The 19,648-nt window shown below is 32.3% G+C and overlaps 2 protein-coding genes and 1 long non-coding RNA gene across 3 annotated transcripts; 1 reads left to right on the top strand and 2 right to left on the bottom strand.

Annotated features, from left to right (window-relative positions):
- Positions 1-5,813: 5,813 nt before the first annotated feature.
- LOC114915121 (uncharacterized) lies at positions 5,814-8,874 on the bottom strand. Its single transcript, XR_014433381.1, has 2 exons — positions 6,674-8,874; positions 5,814-6,598 (listed from the first exon to the last, which is right to left on the bottom strand). It is a non-coding gene; the product is annotated as an uncharacterized LOC114915121 (long non-coding RNA).
- A 2,347-nt stretch (positions 8,875-11,221) lies between these two features.
- Positions 11,222-11,971, bottom strand: LOC145957510 (uncharacterized). The gene has a single exon (XM_083073781.1). It carries the CDS (start codon positions 11,969-11,971, stop codon positions 11,222-11,224), a length of 750 nt encoding a protein of 249 aa, XP_082929907.1.
- Positions 11,972-12,489: 518 nt separating this feature from the next.
- Positions 12,490-13,944, top strand: LOC109788773 (uncharacterized). Its single transcript, XM_020347596.3, has 3 exons — positions 12,490-12,656; positions 12,806-13,114; positions 13,225-13,944. Exons 1-3 carry the CDS (start codon positions 12,490-12,492, stop codon positions 13,700-13,702), a joined length of 954 nt encoding a protein of 317 aa, XP_020203185.2. The 3' UTR covers positions 13,703-13,944.
- The last annotated feature ends 5,704 nt before the right edge of the window (positions 13,945-19,648 follow it).

Here is a 19,648-nt window from a genome sequence, read left to right as displayed (position 1 = left end):
AAACTAAGGTTCATCCTAACCTAAATCCTGAGAGTGGATGAATAAGAAAGAAAAGAAAGAAGAAGCCATGAATGTCCAAAGATGAATCTTCATTCTTTTCCTGGGCCTGGCTTCATTTTTTGAAAATGTATGTTGGCTTCTGCAGTCGGCGTTAGATTTGGTTGCCAAGTGCCAACTAACACATTTATCAAAATAAAGGACATTGAAATAAGCTGTAGAAGTACAAGGACCACGCTCTTCTGGATTCATCACTACCATCTTTGTCACACTCTGCAGGAGAGCAAATATTCATAAATCAGACGTACAATAATGTGAGTACAAGGACCACGCTCTTCTGGATTCATTAATTTTTAAGTTAATGAACTTTTAAAATTGTACTTTTATGGTTGTAGCAGTATTTGTTTTGTAAAAAAAAAAGTACACATTCATAAATCAGACGTACAATAATGTGAAGTAAATATTTTTTAATAAGTTAATTTTAACTTCATTTAAAAACTATAAAATAACAAATAAATTTTGATAAAAATATACCGTAATTATGCAACTATATATAATAATTTTTAAACGTAAATTTTAAAACTTTTAAAATACAAGACACTTTTATATTATTATATTTTATATTATTTATTAATAATATTGTACTCATAATTATTAATATGAAAATATTAATTGTATATGATTTTTAAGTTTAAACTATTTTAGTATGTGCATCTCACATGTTCAATATTTATTATGTATAGTTAAAATTTACAAAAGAAAATTATATATATATAGATATTTTTAATCATATCAAATATATTTTAAACTTAAGATAAATAAATAATTTTTATATATTAAATACGAACTTCTATCTTGCATTAAAACATTTTTAAGGACTTTTTCTCGATAAGAGAATTTATAGAAAATTTTAATTTCTTATTTAATTTGATTTTTATTTATCATAATTATTTATGAATTATATTTTTAAATAAATTATTAATAAATAATAATATTATACTACCATATAAATTAGTTATCATAAATTAAAATATAATTTATATATTTTTAAAGTTATATATTTATATAAATTTTAAATATAATTCATATATTAAACATAATATTTATTAAATTTTAGTTATATATAATATATATTTAATATTTACATTGCACAAGATAAAATACTAGTTTATATCAAACACAAAATGTGTATAAATACATATTTTTAAATATATAAAATATTTTTTAAATTTAAGACAAAAAATTTATATCACGACACAATTTATATTGATTGTGATTTAACATAAATAGATAACATGATGATAATTAATATTTAATAATATTTAGGGTAAATTGTATTGTATGTTCTTAAATTTTTTTATCTGTTTTCAATAAATTAATTAAATCAAAATATTTAACTAAATTATCAAATTTCGCATAAGACATGTCAAAGTTTAGTACAACGAGATATGAGAACAATAGAATTAAAACTACAAGCTAAATTGTACTTTTGGTCTTCTTATAATCTTTAATACCTAATTTTCGTCCTTCTTTTAATCCAATTTTAGTTTATGAAAGATGATGTGATGTCAATGTTAACCTAGACTATTATGTGTCACTTTAATGATAAAGTGATGGCTAACATGAATTGATGAGGTGTAGAAGTTTTAAAATGGGTCAAACCTAAGGATGTAAATGGATACGGATAACCTGTGAATCTAAACTAACCATTAGTGGAAAAAACACTTTTAAAATCGGTCATTTTTTACTTTTAAAATCGGTTCTCGAACCGATTTTAAAAGAGCCAATTTTAAAAAGTGGAACTTTTAACATCGGTGCTGACCGATTTTAAAAGCGAGACTTTTAAAATCGGTTAACAATGACCGATTTTAAAAGTCTCACTTTTAAAATCGGTCAACAGTGACCGATGTTAAAAGTGAGACTTTTAAAATCAGTCAATGCATGACCGATGTTAAAAGTGGTTAATTTTTTTTTAAATATTTGACTTATTTTAGGAGGATCCCTGAACAAAACCTGCAAATTAATAAAATACCAGACAATTCATATGTTTTTAATAAACCAAATTACATACAAATGATAAGAGTTGATAAATGTCAACCATATATTTAATCAAAGTAACTTACAAATTATGATGCATCCTAAATTACAAAATGAGTAAAACTATAAACATGACTCGTAGCTAGCCAATGTTTCAATGAAAAATGTAGCCCATTGCTCCCTAATGGTGTTTATATCTTCTAGCGACAATGGTGATCGATTTATAAATATCTGTTAAGAAAATTTAGAACAATTAGAAGTAACTCTTAAAACATGATAAAATGCAAACTTAAAATAAAAAATTCTAAAATTCTAAAACGTACTTCAGTCCACCCAGATATTATTTGTGAATCAACAATAGTATGCATTGCCTTCATTACATAGTATCTGCACTCATAGTTTCCTTTTTGCTTATGAGACTACAAAAAGAATATAAAAACCAATTTTAGTAGTAATGATAATTCAAAAGAAAATACCTTAGAAAAAATACCATTACTAAAATAACTTACTTTAAGAGAGACCCAAAGCATTTTTTTCTTCAACTTTGAACCTTTAAGCATATGGTATCCTTCCATAGCCCTATAATGATAAAAGGACATCATTATTATATTTTAAAATAAAATGTAATGATAAACAAAATAAAGTAGTTTTTTTAAAACAACTTACTTATCTAATAATTGTTTAAAATCTGCAGGAGGAGGTTTGTGCATCGAACAAATGCATACAGATATATTGTCCATTGGACAAATAATCAGAAGTTGCCAATGAGCACTGCATTGAGAAACTATCAGTAATAGACAATACATTTTTAAAAAATTTATAATCAATTATATACAAATATACTTACTTAGAAAAGTAAGGAACTAAGTAAACTTTTTTATTTGATTCAGACATCCAATTTTGGATGTAAACTTGAATTTCTTCTGTCTTGTTCCCAATTTTTTGAATTAACTCGGGTTCCAAAAATCCATAAATGTGATCATTCCCTTTATCCACACTCAATTTATGGATAAATCTACAAGGTTAGAAATAAAGTTAGAAAAAAACAACAAAACATAATTAAAATTATTTCAAATACTTACAATAACCACAATTGCAAAATTGATATGTTCAGCATGCAGTGCCCGTTTGTAATCTCTGATATGTCGCTCTGGCTTATATACAAGGGGACATTACTACAGAAGCCAAACACTTTAGGAGCCCAAGGGACCTGTTTGGGTCGATTGTTATCTTCCATATCTGCAACCAATCTCCATAGCTTTTTCATCGGAGTTAGATTTCACCAGTTAATGCAGTAGGAGCACTATCCATATTCTACTCCAGTCTCATACTCATCACTTATACGTGATGCATGTATCCAACTTCGATTCAATAACCAACTTTTATCCATAACTTCTATTCTTCATATAAAAAAAAATAAACATAGACCATGAATGTTAATCTCACTATTTTAATCATTTGTATTAAATTTCAAATGGGAAACTAAAGTTCACTCAATATGTGCATAAATATAACATCATCATAATAATTTATAAAAATCAAATAAAGCAACTATTTTTTCTAAACACTAAATTACTAGGTAGACATTAATTATATCACAAATTATTAATAAACTACAAATATATAACTCATACATACAAGGGGTCTAATTTTCTAAGTTAGGTACCTAAACAGGAACAGCCTGTTCCGGAATTCAAAAAATGCCTACATGTTTAGTCTGGAACGGCCCCATAACGGCCCGTACTGCTTGTAGAACGGCCCGTACTGCAAGCAGAACGGGATGTTCTGGGGCCGTTCCAGACACAAATTTCGCCCAACAACAACGAAATAAGAGACAATAGAAGAAAATGTTACCTTAATCTTGTATTATTCTGAGGAAATGAGAAGCTGCACACTTTAGATGAGATTCCGATAGAGTAAAGAGAGGAATATATGAACTTATTGAAGGCAAAGAGTAGAGAATATGGAGTTTGGGGGAGAATGGGAGCCAGATAGAAATTTAACTCTGTGATAATACTTTTAAAATCGGTTGTTCAATAACCGATTTTAAAAAGTGATACTTTTAAAATCGGCTACTGGAAACCGATTTTAAAAGTGGACTTATAAAATCGGTCTTCAATAGCTGATTTTAAAAGTGAAACTTTTAAAATCGGTCTTCAAGAACCGATTTTAAAAGTAACGTCAGAAACTTTTAAAATCGGTTATAACGTAACCGATTTTAAAAGTAATGTCATTATTTACGAAATTACCACCGCGTCACTTTTAAAATCGGTTACCTTATAACCAATTTTAAAATCCCGATTTTAAAAGTCATTTTTGTACTAGTGAACCCAAACCAATCCAATAAATTTGGGCCAAATTTTTCTAGTGTTGAGATTAAATTCAATTCAATCCAATCAAAACATGACACTGTATGTATCGAGCAAATGTTAATCAAAGCAAGTTTATCATACCTGATTCTCTTTATAATGAACAAAAAGGATTCAAACATAAGATATTAAGACCAAATTGTGTTGCCTTATAGCACTTGGTCGTGCCCTATTTTCAATTTGATAGACATTAATAAGCAGTATTACTGATATTGGTTCTCCAATTCCAATTATGTTTTTAACAGAATAAATATATACAAAATAAATTGTAGTTAGGATTTTTTTATATATGTTGATGTTAAATAAAACTAAATTTACTAATTATTATTAATATGATTGCATAGAAAATTCAATTAAGATATTGTATGGAAAAAAATATTCATTTTCCTTTTATTTTAAAGGTTTTGAATTGGATAAGTTCAAATAAATAATGATTTTGACATTTGACCTTATTTTATTACTTTTTTATTTTAGTTTTACTCATTAATTAATATTATCAAATTTATTTATTTATAGTTTATATTAATACACGTATATACATATTCATATATAATACAAAAATACAAATGAAAAATCTATTTAAATATAAATAATCTTTTTTTGAAAAACAAATTAAATATTTGTTTCGTTTAATATATCACGAGTATGGTCTATATTTATATTAACTCTATCTATTATTTAAGTATATTTTTCTCGTCGAAATTGTCCAAAGTCTATGCCCTTTTGAATCTAATTATAGACTCATGTCACTGATGTCAGTATAAAATAATACTTGTTTCGTCTTGCTTGGCAAATTACTATATATCAGTTTTGAATGAGTTCTTTAATTTGAATAATGTCTACAAATATCCTGAATTGACTTAAAGACAACAATTTTAACAATTTATAATATCAGATAATCTTACATCTTTAATTCTTGATTGTTTCAATATTTGAATTAACTTCTCTTATAGACACGAACAATATAAAGTATAAACCATTATTTTATCTTCTTTTTTTTTCATTAAAAAATCTTATGATAATTCAATTTAAACAGGTAAAATAATGTGTTGTAAATTTTTTTCATTGCAAAAAATATTACATATAGTGAAATACAAAAATGTTTTTATATATAAGTACAAAATATATATGGATAAATTCATTTAATATATAATTAACTACACATAATTTTATTATTGATTTTAAATAAAATTTAATAATATATATTATGTATTATTATAATTTATATCTATATTTTTTTAATAATATATGAACTATATTATATATATAGTGTAAATAAAAATAATTTTAATAATAATTATTTTGTTAGTATAAAATATGTTATTATATAAAAAAAATTTAAGTGTCAGTGAAATTAATTTGCATGGCAACAAATATTGTAGCGGCGGTAAAAGGTGTTGTGGTGTACAATTTGAAACCATACAATTCAACAAGTATTCATTGACTATCTAAGGGAGTCGACACAATTCATGAACATATATACAATGATATTAACATCATGTAAAGAATCAGTTATTATAAGTTCAATACAACGTCCTAGGAACTTGTCCAAAGCAGTGACAACATGCAAAAACATTAGTTCACCTCATTCAAAATGAGTAGAAGCCATCCAAACTAACTTCTCTTACTTGTCCCCTTGGATGCATATATCTCCGAATAAGGTAAATCTCTAGCAGTGACCTCAAAACACATACCAGAGTCAAAGCAAGAGCTCCTGGGACTGTAAACCATATGAGAGGCAGCTTGAAGAAACCGCAAGTCACACCAACTCTTGATGCCATGCCCACAAGATCCGGAACATAATAGCATGGTGCCACTATTAATGTTAGGACGATAAAAATCTGCAATACTGGATGAAGTGGACAAACAAGCCACAAAATCAGCAGATAACACAATATTATCATCATTGTATCTACTATTAGTGGGAAGAATTCCCTAAAGGCTTCCCCAAAGCCCAGTTGTATTAACTGTGTTGCTGCCTCATGAGAGTTTACAAATTTTGAATCAAATTGGAGTATCAATTTTTCTCCTCGATTTCTTAGGATACTTGAACACAATATGTGCAATGCCACGAGAAATCTGGGAGAAATGAGAAATACACTGTAGAACATGGAACGTAAATATTCCATAAATCCCAAAGCTCTCTTGGTTATGATCAAATCCTTAGAAGAAGTGGGTAGACATTTGGGGTTTACCTGACAAAAGCAAAAAAAATACAATCAGTTAGTATATTTATCCTATTATAAATACATAAAATGAAAATGACTCACCCTTGCTCTATTCCTTCGTCGAAGTATTTCTTGATGTTGTATGTTAGAAAGCATAAGCCACAAGTCCCCCTTACATGTAAGGATTTCTTCCTCGGGTGATTCAGCATCAATATCTTCTACTTATATATCATCTCGAGGCAATTCGTCTGACTGTATCCAAATAGCTGTTTGAAAACCCAAATGTGTAATTAAGCTCCAGAAGAGTGGAGCACCACCCGAACTTAAAAAATTTCTTCTACTTTGAATCAAACAACTATTATTAATCTATTATAGTTTCTTGCAACAGTTAATGTTATTAATTATCAGATACATACACAGAAGCAAGTCAAAGCAAAATTGATCGCTTTTCATTAGCTTTGAAGAGAAAAAAACTTAATTAAGCTGAGAGATCTGGCTGATCGATTGCCTATGCACCTGATTTTGGAATTTATGCTCAAATGGTTTATAGATTGTTCTCTAAATTTAAAGAAAAAATATTTTGAAGAGATCAGGTTTCAAAGTCTTCAAATAAGTCATTTCATCCGAAGACAAGAATGCATAGATGAAGATGGAAACCTGGAAGTGCATTTACGCAAGGTTAAGATATGCATGCTCATAAGAAAAGAAGGATGCAATTTTATAGATACTACCCTAATTGACAGTTGTCTACTTATGCTTCTCGTATATTCAATATCATAAATTGTTTTGGGGTCTACCATGAAGGTAGAGGAATATGGCTTTGGAGTCTAATATTCACATGCAGTGCACCGCATTCAATTCATATGAGGTTTGATTTAACATTTTTCTGAATTCGTATGACAGCACAATGATGGACAATCTGATTTTAGAAAAACAATTACGACAGTTAATATTAAATAACATAGACATCATGATCAAACAAGTAAAGTGCACATATCAAGAAATTGGTTTTTATTTACTTACCTGATTGGATGCGTGGTCGTGCTGTATCTGCAAGCATTAACAAATATAGTATGTGTTAGTTATCTAACATCAACATTGTTAATGATAAAAGGCATAAATTTGGGAGCAAAACAAACTCTCTATGTTCTCATTCATATTCCAAAAGAAATATTACACTTATTTATAGCAGAAAGATAAAACAACGTTTACAATTTTAAATGTCTCTCATAATTAACACCATTAATATTATTAAAGCAAAAACATAACTCCTAATTTAAGTTTCATAACAAATCTCCCCCTTAAACTTAAATGCTTTTCCCATCTCTCATTCCAATCAGCTTTTTGCAATTCTCCAGCAATGTAGTTGGCAGTGGCTTGGTAAATATATCTGCTGCTTGAACTCGGCTTCCGACATGCTCCAACTCGACTTTTCCTATTGTCTGATCTGCTCTCGGATGAAATGAAATCGGACGTCAATGTGCTTGCTCCTTCCATGATTAACCGGGTTCTTTGCCAACTCGATTGCCGACTTGTTATCAACTCGGATTACAATCGCTTCATCTCGGATCACTCCCATATGCCTCCGTAAATTTGAAAGCCAAACTGCATGACATACACTCCAAGATGCCGCCACGTACTCGGCCTCGCAGGTCGACAGAGTTACAATAGGCTGCTTCTTTGACAGCCAAGTAAAAGTTGTATTCCCGAGTAGAAATACATAACCCGAGGTACTTTTCCGATCATCAACATCTCCACACCAATCACTGTCCGAGTAACCCACTAATCGGTAGTCGTCCGATTTTGAATAGAAAAGACCAAGTGATAGGCTTCCTCGTACATATCTCAAAATTCTCTTCAAGGCCTTCCAATGTGTGTAGCTCGGATCCTCCATGAATCTGCTCGTTATCCCAACACTCAACATTAAGTCGGGTCTCGTGCTTGTAAGGTACCTCAGACTTCCGACTAAGCTCCGATATCTCCCAGAATCAGCTCGATCTCCTCCATCAAACTTTGAAAGTTTTGTGCCTGGTTCCATTGGAGTAGAAACCGGATTGCAATCCTCCATTTTAAACTTCTTTAGGATTTCAAGTGCATACCTTTCTTGGGATATAAAAATCCCTTCATCCGATTGCTTCACTTCTAGGCCAAGAAATATTTCATCAGGCCTAAGTCTGTCATCTCGAACTCCTTTTCCATTATCTCCTTGAACTCCTTAATCAGTTTAGCATTACTTCCAGTGAATATGAGGTCGTCGACATAGAGAGCAACTACCATCATATCTTTTCCTGAGTTCTTTATGTATAAGGCATGCTCGTACGGACATTGCTCATACCCGTTTTTCTTGAAATACCCATCAATTCTTTCATTCCAAGCACGTTGCTTCAACCCGTAGAGGGCTTTTCTCAATCTCAGCACCTTCTTTTCTTCTCCTCTCTTCATGTACCCGAGTGGTTGCTCAACATACACCTCCTCCTTCAGCACTCCATTTAGAAAGGCTGACTTCACATCCATCTGTAGAATGTTCCATTGTCTCTGAGCAGCTAACAAGATCAGAAGTCGGATTGACTCCATTCTCGTGACAGGAGCAAAAACCTCATCATAGTCAACTCCTTCCTTTTGTTTATAGCCCTTCACAACAAGCCGAGCTTTATAACGCTCAACCTCTCCCTCAACATTCAACTTCTTTTTGTACACCCATTTTACTCCAATGGGCCGAGCTCCTTCAGGAAGGTTGGTCAATTCTCAAGTTTTATTACATTCAATCGCTTCAAACTCCTCATCCATAGCTGTTCTCCACTTCTCATCTTGGACAACTTTCTCAAAACTCAAGTCTTCAGAGTCGGCAAGAAGACATACAGCATGGACTTCACTTGTAGTGTCGTAAATTTCCCTCAGGCTTCTCATCCTTAGCTTTTGTAGCTCGGATTCTTCATCTGAGAGCTCGGTCGTAGTTATTGTTGAAGGTACAACAATGTTCGAGCTGGTTTCTTCTTCGGCCGAGTTACTCCAACACCATTGCTTTGTTTCCTCCACGTGAACATCTCGGCTCACCACCACCTTTTTGTTATCAGGATCAAATAACTTGTATGCTTTGGATTTTTCATCATATCCAATAAATATATACTTCTTGCTTCGATCTTCTAACTTTGTCCTCTGCTGTCTTGGTACTTGCCCATAGGCCAAGCTACCGAACACCCTAAGATGAGAAACACTTGGCTTCATGCCACTCCAGATCTCCTGAGGCGTCTTCTCTCCTAGCTTTGCATGTGGACATCTATTTTGCACATAGACTGCACACTGCACTGCCTCTGCCCAAAACTTCTTCGGCATATTCTTCCCTTTCAACATAGATCGAACCATATCAAGAATAGTTCGGTTCTTCCGTTCCGCTACACCATTTTGCTGCGGAGAATATGGGGCAGTCAAGAAACGCTTAATCCCATGTTCCTCGCAGTATTTGTTGAACTCAACAGAAGTGAACTCGCCTCCCCGGTCAGATTGGACTGCTTTGACAAATGTACTCATCTCTTTCTCCACCATCACTTTGAATTTCTTGAAGGTTTCAAATACTTCTAACTTTTCCTTCAAAAAATAAACCCATGTCTTTCTTGAGAAATCATCAATGAAAGAGACGAAATATTTCTTACCACTGAATGATTCTGGAGTTATCGGCCCACATAGATCGGTATGGATCAGTCCGAGTTGCTCCTTTGCTCGGTACTCAGAACTCCTTGGGAAAGAAGTCCTCGCGTGCTTCCCGATCACACATTCTTCACAAAATTTCTTTTCAAATTCCATTTTAGGAAGTCCAAATACCATCTCCTTTTTCACCAGCTCGGTCAAACCCCTAAAGTGAAGATGACCAAACCTCAGATGCCACTTCATGGCCTCATCCTTCAAATCAAGTTGCATGCATTCATCTCGAACTATTTTCAGCTCAAGTTTGTACATGCGATTTTTCTTCATTTCTACTTGGGCAACTAGTCTCCCGAGTTTATCCTTCAGTTGTAGTTCTCGGTCCTTCATCAGAATCGAGTACCCTTTCTCCATTAACTGTCCCATGCTCAATATGTTGCTTTTGAGATCATGTACGTAGTATACATCTCTGATCTCTCCGATTTTCCCATTTCTCTGTTGATATCGGATCGTTCCTCGGCCTTTGACGGCTACTTTTGAAGCATCTTCGAAAGAAACAGATCCGAACTCCTCCTTTGAAAGCATTTTGAACAAGTGCTCGTCACCACACATGTGATTGCTTGCGCCGGTGTCCAAGTACCAAACAGAGTTATCAGTACAACTCGGTTTGATCTCGGAAGAACAGCTCGGTTTGATCTCGGTTTCTGGAATAGTTGTCACCAGCAACAATCCTTCATCTTCTTCCTCGGCAAGGAAGTTGGTTGGTTCCTCCTTTTTCTTCTCGGACCTACAATCTTTGGAAATATGACCCAGATTTCCACAATTGTAGCATTTTATCGAGTAACACTCCTTGGCCACATGTCCATACTTCCCACAGTTATAACATTCAATAATGTTATTTGTGTTTGATCGGCCACCCCAGGTCTGACCTCGGCCTCCCCGCGCTTGACCTCGGCCACCCTGAGTTTGACCTCGGCCACGCCAGTTCTGTTGGCCGGCATACTCATTACCTCATCCTCCTCTTCCTCGACCACCTAGGCCTCTACCTCTTCCTCGTCCTCTATTATTCTGAGCATAGAGCACCTTCTCCTCCTTTATTGTCGCCTTTTCCTGGAGAGCTTGTTCAAGGGACTCCCCCTTCTCCTTCTTATTCTTTTTCCTCTGCTGGTACGCCTCCAGGGACCCAGTAAGCTCTTCAACAGTGAGCGTTGACAAATCCTTGGACTCTTCTATTGCACACACTATATTCTCAAAGTCATCTGTCAATGACCTTAAGATCTTCTCCACAACTCGGCTTGAGGGAAGATTCTCTCCATTCCTGTTTAGTTTGTTCGCCACAGTCTCCACCCGAGTAATGAACTCGGATACACCTTCTGACTCCTTCATCCTCATGTTCTCCAGTTCGCCCCTAAGGGTTTGAAGCCGAACTTGCTTCACGCGTTCATCTCCCTTTTTTGCTTTCTCGAGTATGTCCCATGCTTCTTTTGAAGATTTAGCATTAGCTATCTTCTCAAAGCCCGACTCGTCAACAGCTCGGTACAGTAAATACAGTGCTGCCTTGTCCTTTGCTCGAACAACCTTCAATGCATTCATCTGGACATTTGTATACCCCTCAGTGGTCACCGGTTCCTCGTACCCATTCTCAACCACATCCCAGTTGTCTTGGGAGCCGAGAAGGGCCTTCATCTGCAGCTTCCAGTTGTCGTAATTGACATCTTTAGTCAATTTGGGTAATGGAATGCCATTAGTTAAACCTGCCATCTCTCTTGAGTGTATACGCTCCACTCACACACCTCACAAGAATTTTTTTCTCTTCTCTCGGGCTGGGTACACCAGGTCGGCTCAGGTCGGCTCACTCTCACCTCACGCACACAAGCTCTGATGCCAATTTGTTAATGATAAAAGGCATAAATTTGGGAGCAAAACAAACTCTCTATGTTCTCATTCATATTCCAAAAGAAATATTACACTTATTTATAGCAGAAAGATAAAATAACGTTTACAATTTTAAATGCCTCTCATAATTAACACCATTAATATTATTAAAGCAAAAACATAACTCCTAATTTAAGTTTCATAACAAACATCAGCAAGGAAAGTACAAACAATTAACCAACAGGAGAACATGACTTGTTACATTGCTTATTTCACTTGTGTTGTTCTGATATTCAGGAGAAATCTCCATTTGGATGTTCACGTTATACTATACTAATGATGGAAAGTGAAAGCCCTAACAAAATTAATTAAACACTGATACTAAATAAGTTACAAAGGACAACATGAATTCAAAATACAAACGCGTTTGTGTGTCTGGGGTCAGTGTCACGGAATCTTCACCCATTGATCACGCTAGTGTTTCTCTTAGTTTTAGTCAATACTTAAAATCTTCTGCAATAAAGTTACACACTTTTCAGCAAATTCCTAGCAAAACCATAGATATTGAAATGTAAAAAGTAGTAAGATTATTGTCTATTATTGTTCACTCGCAGAGTGTCACTTTCAATCTCGAGAATTTAACGAGTGTCTTGTCTTTTCTTTAGTAAAATTCTTTGTTTGCCAATGCTCATCTTTCCTTGAAGTTTCCCTAAAGTGCAGGTTAACGAGTTTTCTTACTCTGCATTCATCATTGCCGGGGCCACAGGAAGGTACTGTCATTTTGCTAAACTCTCGGTTTCACATTTCTATTCGTGTGGAAAGACTAGAACTAAACTATGCTCGTGTTGTGTTCGCTCACAACATACCTTGTGTTTTGTTGATCTCAAGCTGCTTCAAGTGTGGTGCCCCCAATGAGCACTTCCATTTCTTACATTTTAATTTGATGGCTTCATTCAAAAAGCTTTTAGTTAGTTCATCTAAGAAATTCTTACTTGATCCTGGTGGTATGATCCTCGACTTGGGAGGAAGGTATGTTACGTTATTCACATCCATTCTAACAGTTAATTTCCCCCTTTAACTAATTATTCTTATCTTATGTTCATCTGTTGTTCACTTTTTCTTCTTCTTCTTCTTCACAGGTTGAAACCCTATGAAGGCAAAATGACTTCACAACTGCAAGACAAGTCCACTGGTTGTAATCTAAACAAGTATGAGGAAGTAGGGGAACCCTTCAGTCCGGAAAAAAATAAGAAAACTGTGGAACGTGTTTCATCTTTTATGACTACAAAAATTGTGTTTCTTTTGATTATCTTCGACATATACACCCACTCATCAATCATGCAGCTTCAGCCATTCCACAAACAACAAGGCCATGTTTTCATTTGGTTCTCTTTAGTCGAGATGTTGGGTTTTATGATGTTCGTTTGGGGTATTGCTGCAATGATCGCTGTTGGTGCACCATTCTCTCGCGTGCAGTGTGCTATGTTTATGTTTTGGGCCATTCTGATGCTTCTCAGATCTGCTAAATCAATCACTCAAGTCTACGTTCCAATATTCGGAATCCTTTTCACCATGTGCTATATGCTGGTGAAAAAGGAACCATCACATGAAGGGTAATGACTAATGCACAAAGAAGAAGCTTTACAGGCTTCTTAAACCACTGTGTTATCTACAACATTAATATGAAATTAGAATCCCTGAGTTTTCTTTTCTAGTTTGTGTTTGTAATTTCTCCTATGCCACACAATACGTTCGGTGTAGTGGTAGTGCTGCTTCAACCAGTATTGTATTGGCCATTGGGTAATATTTACTAAATTGGCATCCATAATATTGAATAAAATCATTTTTATTTATAATAAGTGAATGATTAAAACACTATAGTGAGCCTGGAGGTTGTGAAGTATGTGGTTCGAGTTATACAATATGGTTTAGGTGGCAGCTATATCACGGATTCGGAGACAAATATGGTATGGATACGATAAAATTAATATATATATATATATATATATGAAATAACATAACAAAAAAATTATATGCTGATATAACAATAATTTGTTAAACTTCAAAAATAAATTATTAAAAGGTATCATAATTCACAACAAAAAATATTATAATAAAGAGAAAAAAAAAACTATGAGAAATATTTATTATTAATCATCATTGAAAAATATAATTTCTAAGTCTAATTTATCGAGTGATAAATTAGCATGTTTAAGTAAGAAGAGGGGAGAATAATTCCTTTGTTTTTTATTTTATCAATATTTAAATAAAAAAAATCGAATCCAGGCGTTGAAGAGTTGGGCCTTGAAGAGCTGGGCCACATGCGTGAAGGCGTTGGGCTATGAGACTTATCCAATTTGATGCAGTTGAGCGTCAGTCAAGAACAGTATGAGACTTTAGGATATGACACTCCCACAGTCCCGCACCATATATGTACATGATATGGTGGCAGATAAACATGCTTTTTATGTTTTAATCGGATCAAAGCATTTAGGGCCTAGGGGCACTAACTTGGAGGGAGTCTTTTTGGATGCTCTTTTGTGTATAAATCTTTTTGGAGGGAGTCTTTTGTGTATAAAAGACCTTGGAGGGGTCTTTTAGTTTAGTTATTAGAAACACGGCTGAGATGACCTTATTTTTGTCTTTATTCAGCTTCAAAAATTAACTAGATTATTTAGTTAAATTTGAATCCATCCTAACTAAAATCTGAAATCGTCACTTTTAATTCAATATATTGATATTAATATATATATATATATTATGAAGTAAAAAATATGCAAAACTTAAATAAATTTATATTTTACCATATACATTTAAAAATAAATAACATCATTATAAATATAATATTATATCTATTACAAAAAGTGTTATTATTAAAATATAATTCTTCTAAGAATTTATATGTTTAAAAATAATGAAAGATGAGTTAGGACGAGTCAAAATATAATATAAATTCATCGTAAAAAAATATATTAAGTCTAATTTTAAGATTTGAACATATCCAATGAAACAAAATATTGCTTTGGATTCGTGATCACAAGTTGGATCATGCTCACTCCTAATTAGATATTTATGATATCATGATGAGTTATAAAACTTTTACTTGGGATGGAAGGGCTAATTAGTTGTTGATTTGTCCTCTTTATTGACGAAGATTTTACTTGTACCTTTTTTTATGAATATATACATACACACACACACACACACACACATATATATATATATATATAAAGATATCCACTTATTTTAAGAGTAAATTTACTTAATTTTTTCATTTAATAATTCATGTTTTATATCAAGTTTTAACGATTCAACCATTAAATTAAAAGTTCTTAATGTATAGTCAAGTATGCAAATTTTTTAACATTTTGAAAACTATTTAGTACTCCATTAATGATGAGTGCATGGAGTATGTGATTTCATCTTATAATTAGCATATTTAATGTGGAATTCTCTTCAAATTTTCTTAGAAATTCAAAGGAGTAATGTTAAAAGATGTTAGGTGAATTAGGAAGTAAATTCTCTCAATTTTGGCAAAAAGAACCCAAGAGAACCTAGGTTGAGTTTTGAAATAGTTAGAGGAAGAAAAGAAAAAAAAATTAAGACTCAACACTCAAACGCTTGTTCAACACTCCAGTAGTGAAGGATTAATGGGAGCATAAAGTGTTCAAGACCTAGCGCTTCAACGCTTATCCTGGTGCTTTAGCACTAAGATTTGGTAGCTGGAAGAGAATTTTAGAGATCTAGTGTTGTAGTAGTGATGTTGGAGTTGTAGCACCAAATCTCTATAAGATAGAGGAGCAAAGGATAAACTAGTGCCCTAGCAGCAGCCTACCACCCGAATAGTAAAAGGTTTCTTCAACTTGAAGAACCCCCCAACATTATGGCAGTGATTTGGAGCTGCAACGGTGAAGTTAAAAATTATGATTTTTTTCTCTTATTCCACACAGAACATATAAATAAGGGATTGTAAAGAAAGCAATGAGGACTTTAGAATGAAGGAGAGAGAGATACCTGGGAGAAAAATAGAGCATCCAAGGAGGCTTTGGGAGACAAAGATCCTTTGGGAACAAGGGTCTTCACCTTATTCATTCCTTTTTTCCCCATCTTGTAAGTTCTTATTAGATCAACTAAAGCTCTCATCATGCATAGATGATTTCTATTGGGTTGGGATTAAATGTAATTGTCAAACACTTATGTAATCCTTTGGATCTTGATAGACCATGGGCCAAGGGCCCAATCACCAAAGCTATGGCCAAGAGCATACAGGAAGGATTGGCTAGCTTGAAGGTTATTGGGATTTCTAAGTCCAAGCTACTCTTCATATGGGCCATCATATCTTGAAGAGATAGTCTAGCTCACTTGTACATAGTAGTTCTTGTATGGGGTCATTTTTGCCTTTGTATTTGTGAGGCACTTTATTTCTTTCTTTATAGATAATCCTTTGTGTATTTAGGGTATGTTACTTGAAGACTTTTGCTCTATTTGACCTTGTATTAAGGGTCATTCATTTTTGTATTTTCAGTAGTAGAAGTGGGGTGACAATTAGCAAAGTGTGTAGGTGCAACTAGTAATTGAGCCATAGTTAGGCCTAGGTCAAATTTTACATATTAGGCTTGTTTTGCTCCATATTTTCCAAGGAATTGATTTAACTAGGTCTCACCACCATTTGGTGAACCTAACTAAACCAATTCCAATTTTCTTGGTTCAGATTAAATATGGAACAAGGCACCTTGGCCGCCCATCCCATTCTTTGGTCGGATTCCTTAGCTTACCTTGTACACTTGGGAAACTTGTGCTACAAGCTTCTAACTTAGCTTGCTTTCCAAGCTACTAAGTTAGAAGCTTGCTACACAAGCCTCCCAAATCATGGTGGACGGTCAAGTTAAGCCAATCAGGGTTCCTTTGAACCATGGTTAGCCTAGCTTGCTCCACAAGTTTTCTCTACTCTATATAAACCTTTCTCTTACCATTATACTCACTTTTAGCATTAATGAGATCAAAATTTTTCAGAAAATTCTCTCTAATCAAGAGTCCAAAACCATGGAGAAAGTTCTCTCCTTAAGAACCTTCATAAAGGAATTCTTCATTTGTGCCTTGGTTCACTATTTCTTCTTTTCCTTCAAGAAAAAGACCGCACCTCCATTATTTCTTCTCTAAGCTTTTGAAGCTTGGAACCGTGTTTACTAATCAACCTTCAACCTCAAGAAATATGTGGACATGAAGATGGAACTTGGAAGAGCACTACAATCACTCCTACAAGTTTTTTCTACCAAATCTCATCCATGTAATTCAATTTTTCATATTGTGTTTTGGTTCTACCTTAATGCTTAAGTCAATTTGATCACTCGTCTTATGATTTATGACCATGAATCTAACTGGAAAACATTTTCTAAACCTTGTTTGAATCAACTCACCTAGCAACTCCAAGTGTTACGAATAAATTTGGAGTTGTTAGCTATTTACATTCTCATGCTTAATGCAAGAATCTGACCTTGATCATTAAGGAATCATAGATCAAAGTTAAATTCTTAGACAATCAAGTTTGAGGAATCAACTTGAGTAATTATAATGGATGTGGGACTATGAGGAACTAAATTTATATGTAAAAATCATTGAAAAGCATAAGTTGTGTGCAAGTACATTTTAATCCCAAACTATCTTGTATTGAGCTTGTTAACTTGAATCTACAACATATTCTCTTAAATCAATTTTATCATTAACCATTTATTTTAATTACATGATCCTTGAAGTATATAAATATGTGTATAGTTATTATTACAAGTTGAACTAGAAGAAAAAAAATATAAATATCGACAAATCCTTATGGATGATATCTTCAAAAATTACACGATTCTTTATCCACTTGTGAAGTAAGAAATATATCCATCAGTTAAATTAGAAGTTCTGAATATATAATATTTTGATTTTATATTTAAAAATATCTTTCCAAAAATTCTATTTATTAATATTTTAAAAATTATTTTGTTAGATATGTTATTGATGTAAAATGTTTTTCAATTATTTATTTAAAAACATCATATAAAATACTCGTAAATTCTTCATTCATTGAACAAAATATATCTCTACAATATATATATATATATATATATATATATATATATATATATATATATATATATATATATCAATTCAGATTTTTGTTTTTTCATAATGATATTGGTATAAAATATTTTTAAAAAATAATGATAAATTAAATATTTTTTTTATATCAACATAATTTATTTCATATTTAAGTTCAATTTCAAATAATTTAATTAAAAAATATAAATTATTATTACTCATGTGAATCGATATTAACTTTTGATGTAGAGATAACAATCAAGTAATGAAGTCGTGATTTCACTTCTATTACAATTAAACACTATTATCTAAAAAAATATAATAGCAATAATTGACGTATAATATTTTGTTCAAAATCAGAATTTTAAGAATAAATAAAAATCCAAACGTGTATTTTTTATCATCTATAAATTTTAATTTCTTCATTCTATGGGGAAAAAATTAACTATAGTTTAATGAAATTAATTAATTAATTCAACGTGATTTATATTTAAAAATTTAGGCCATCTGAAAACTCTTTTATTTATTATAATATTATGAAATTAAATTATGATTTATTTTTATGCCAGCATGAAATGTTTTTTAAAAAATATATTTAATATTTAATTTTTGAAAAATAAATTTTTATAATGATCTAATAGATCTGAATACTTTACAGCTAAGTAACTAAAATAACAACAAAAACATATTAGAATTATATGCAAGCATTTTCTATATATATATATATATATATATGAGGAGGGAATGAGATGGCAAAAATATCCGCACTCGCGGGTATCTGCGGGTAAAATTCGTTACGAATAATAAATGAATAGCCTAATTAGGTACCCGCGGATAATGAGAACAGATAATTTTTTACCCGTTTATAAATGGGGCGGGGGCGGGTATGATGATATCCATACCTGCGGATACCTGTTTAATAATATTTCTTAAATATCCTAATTATCCTTGTACCACATAACCCTAAAACTACACTTTCTCATCTTATTTTCCTACAAAAGTGAGGTTGATGAAGTTACCAACATGTGTTAAGCATGTTATAGAATTATGTTAGATGTAATTTGACTAATTTTCTAGCTTTAATTGGACCAATAAGATTTATGTATTTTAAGTCGTTTAATTTTGTTTGGAATTATGAGATTAAATTATTGTAGTTTTATGATGAAACTTTAACTTACTTGTGAGATTAATGTATTTTAAGTTATTGATTATCTTGCATTTTTATTATTATTTCAACAAAATTAATGTTAAATACACATTCAAAATTAACACTAAATTTTTATTTTTAATATTTCAATGATATTAAATATAAACTTAAAAAAATTATAAATATTTATAATATGATTTTTTTAATTTCTTAAAAAAATTATAAATATTCATGGATATCCGTGGGTATTTAAGAAATTCATGGATACCCGCTTAATGAATACCCGCGCGAATATGGGGTGGATATGGAGCCAATTTTCATCCAGCGGGGCG

This window comes from Cajanus cajan, chromosome 4 (assembly GCF_000230855.2).
Source record: "Cajanus cajan strain Asha chromosome 4, NIPB_CcT2T_4, whole genome shotgun sequence".
NCBI classification, from domain to species: domain Eukaryota; kingdom Viridiplantae; phylum Streptophyta; class Magnoliopsida; order Fabales; family Fabaceae; genus Cajanus; species Cajanus cajan.
The sequence above is the reverse complement of the archived record's forward strand: the minus strand, read 5'-3'. Positions and strand labels throughout refer to the sequence as shown.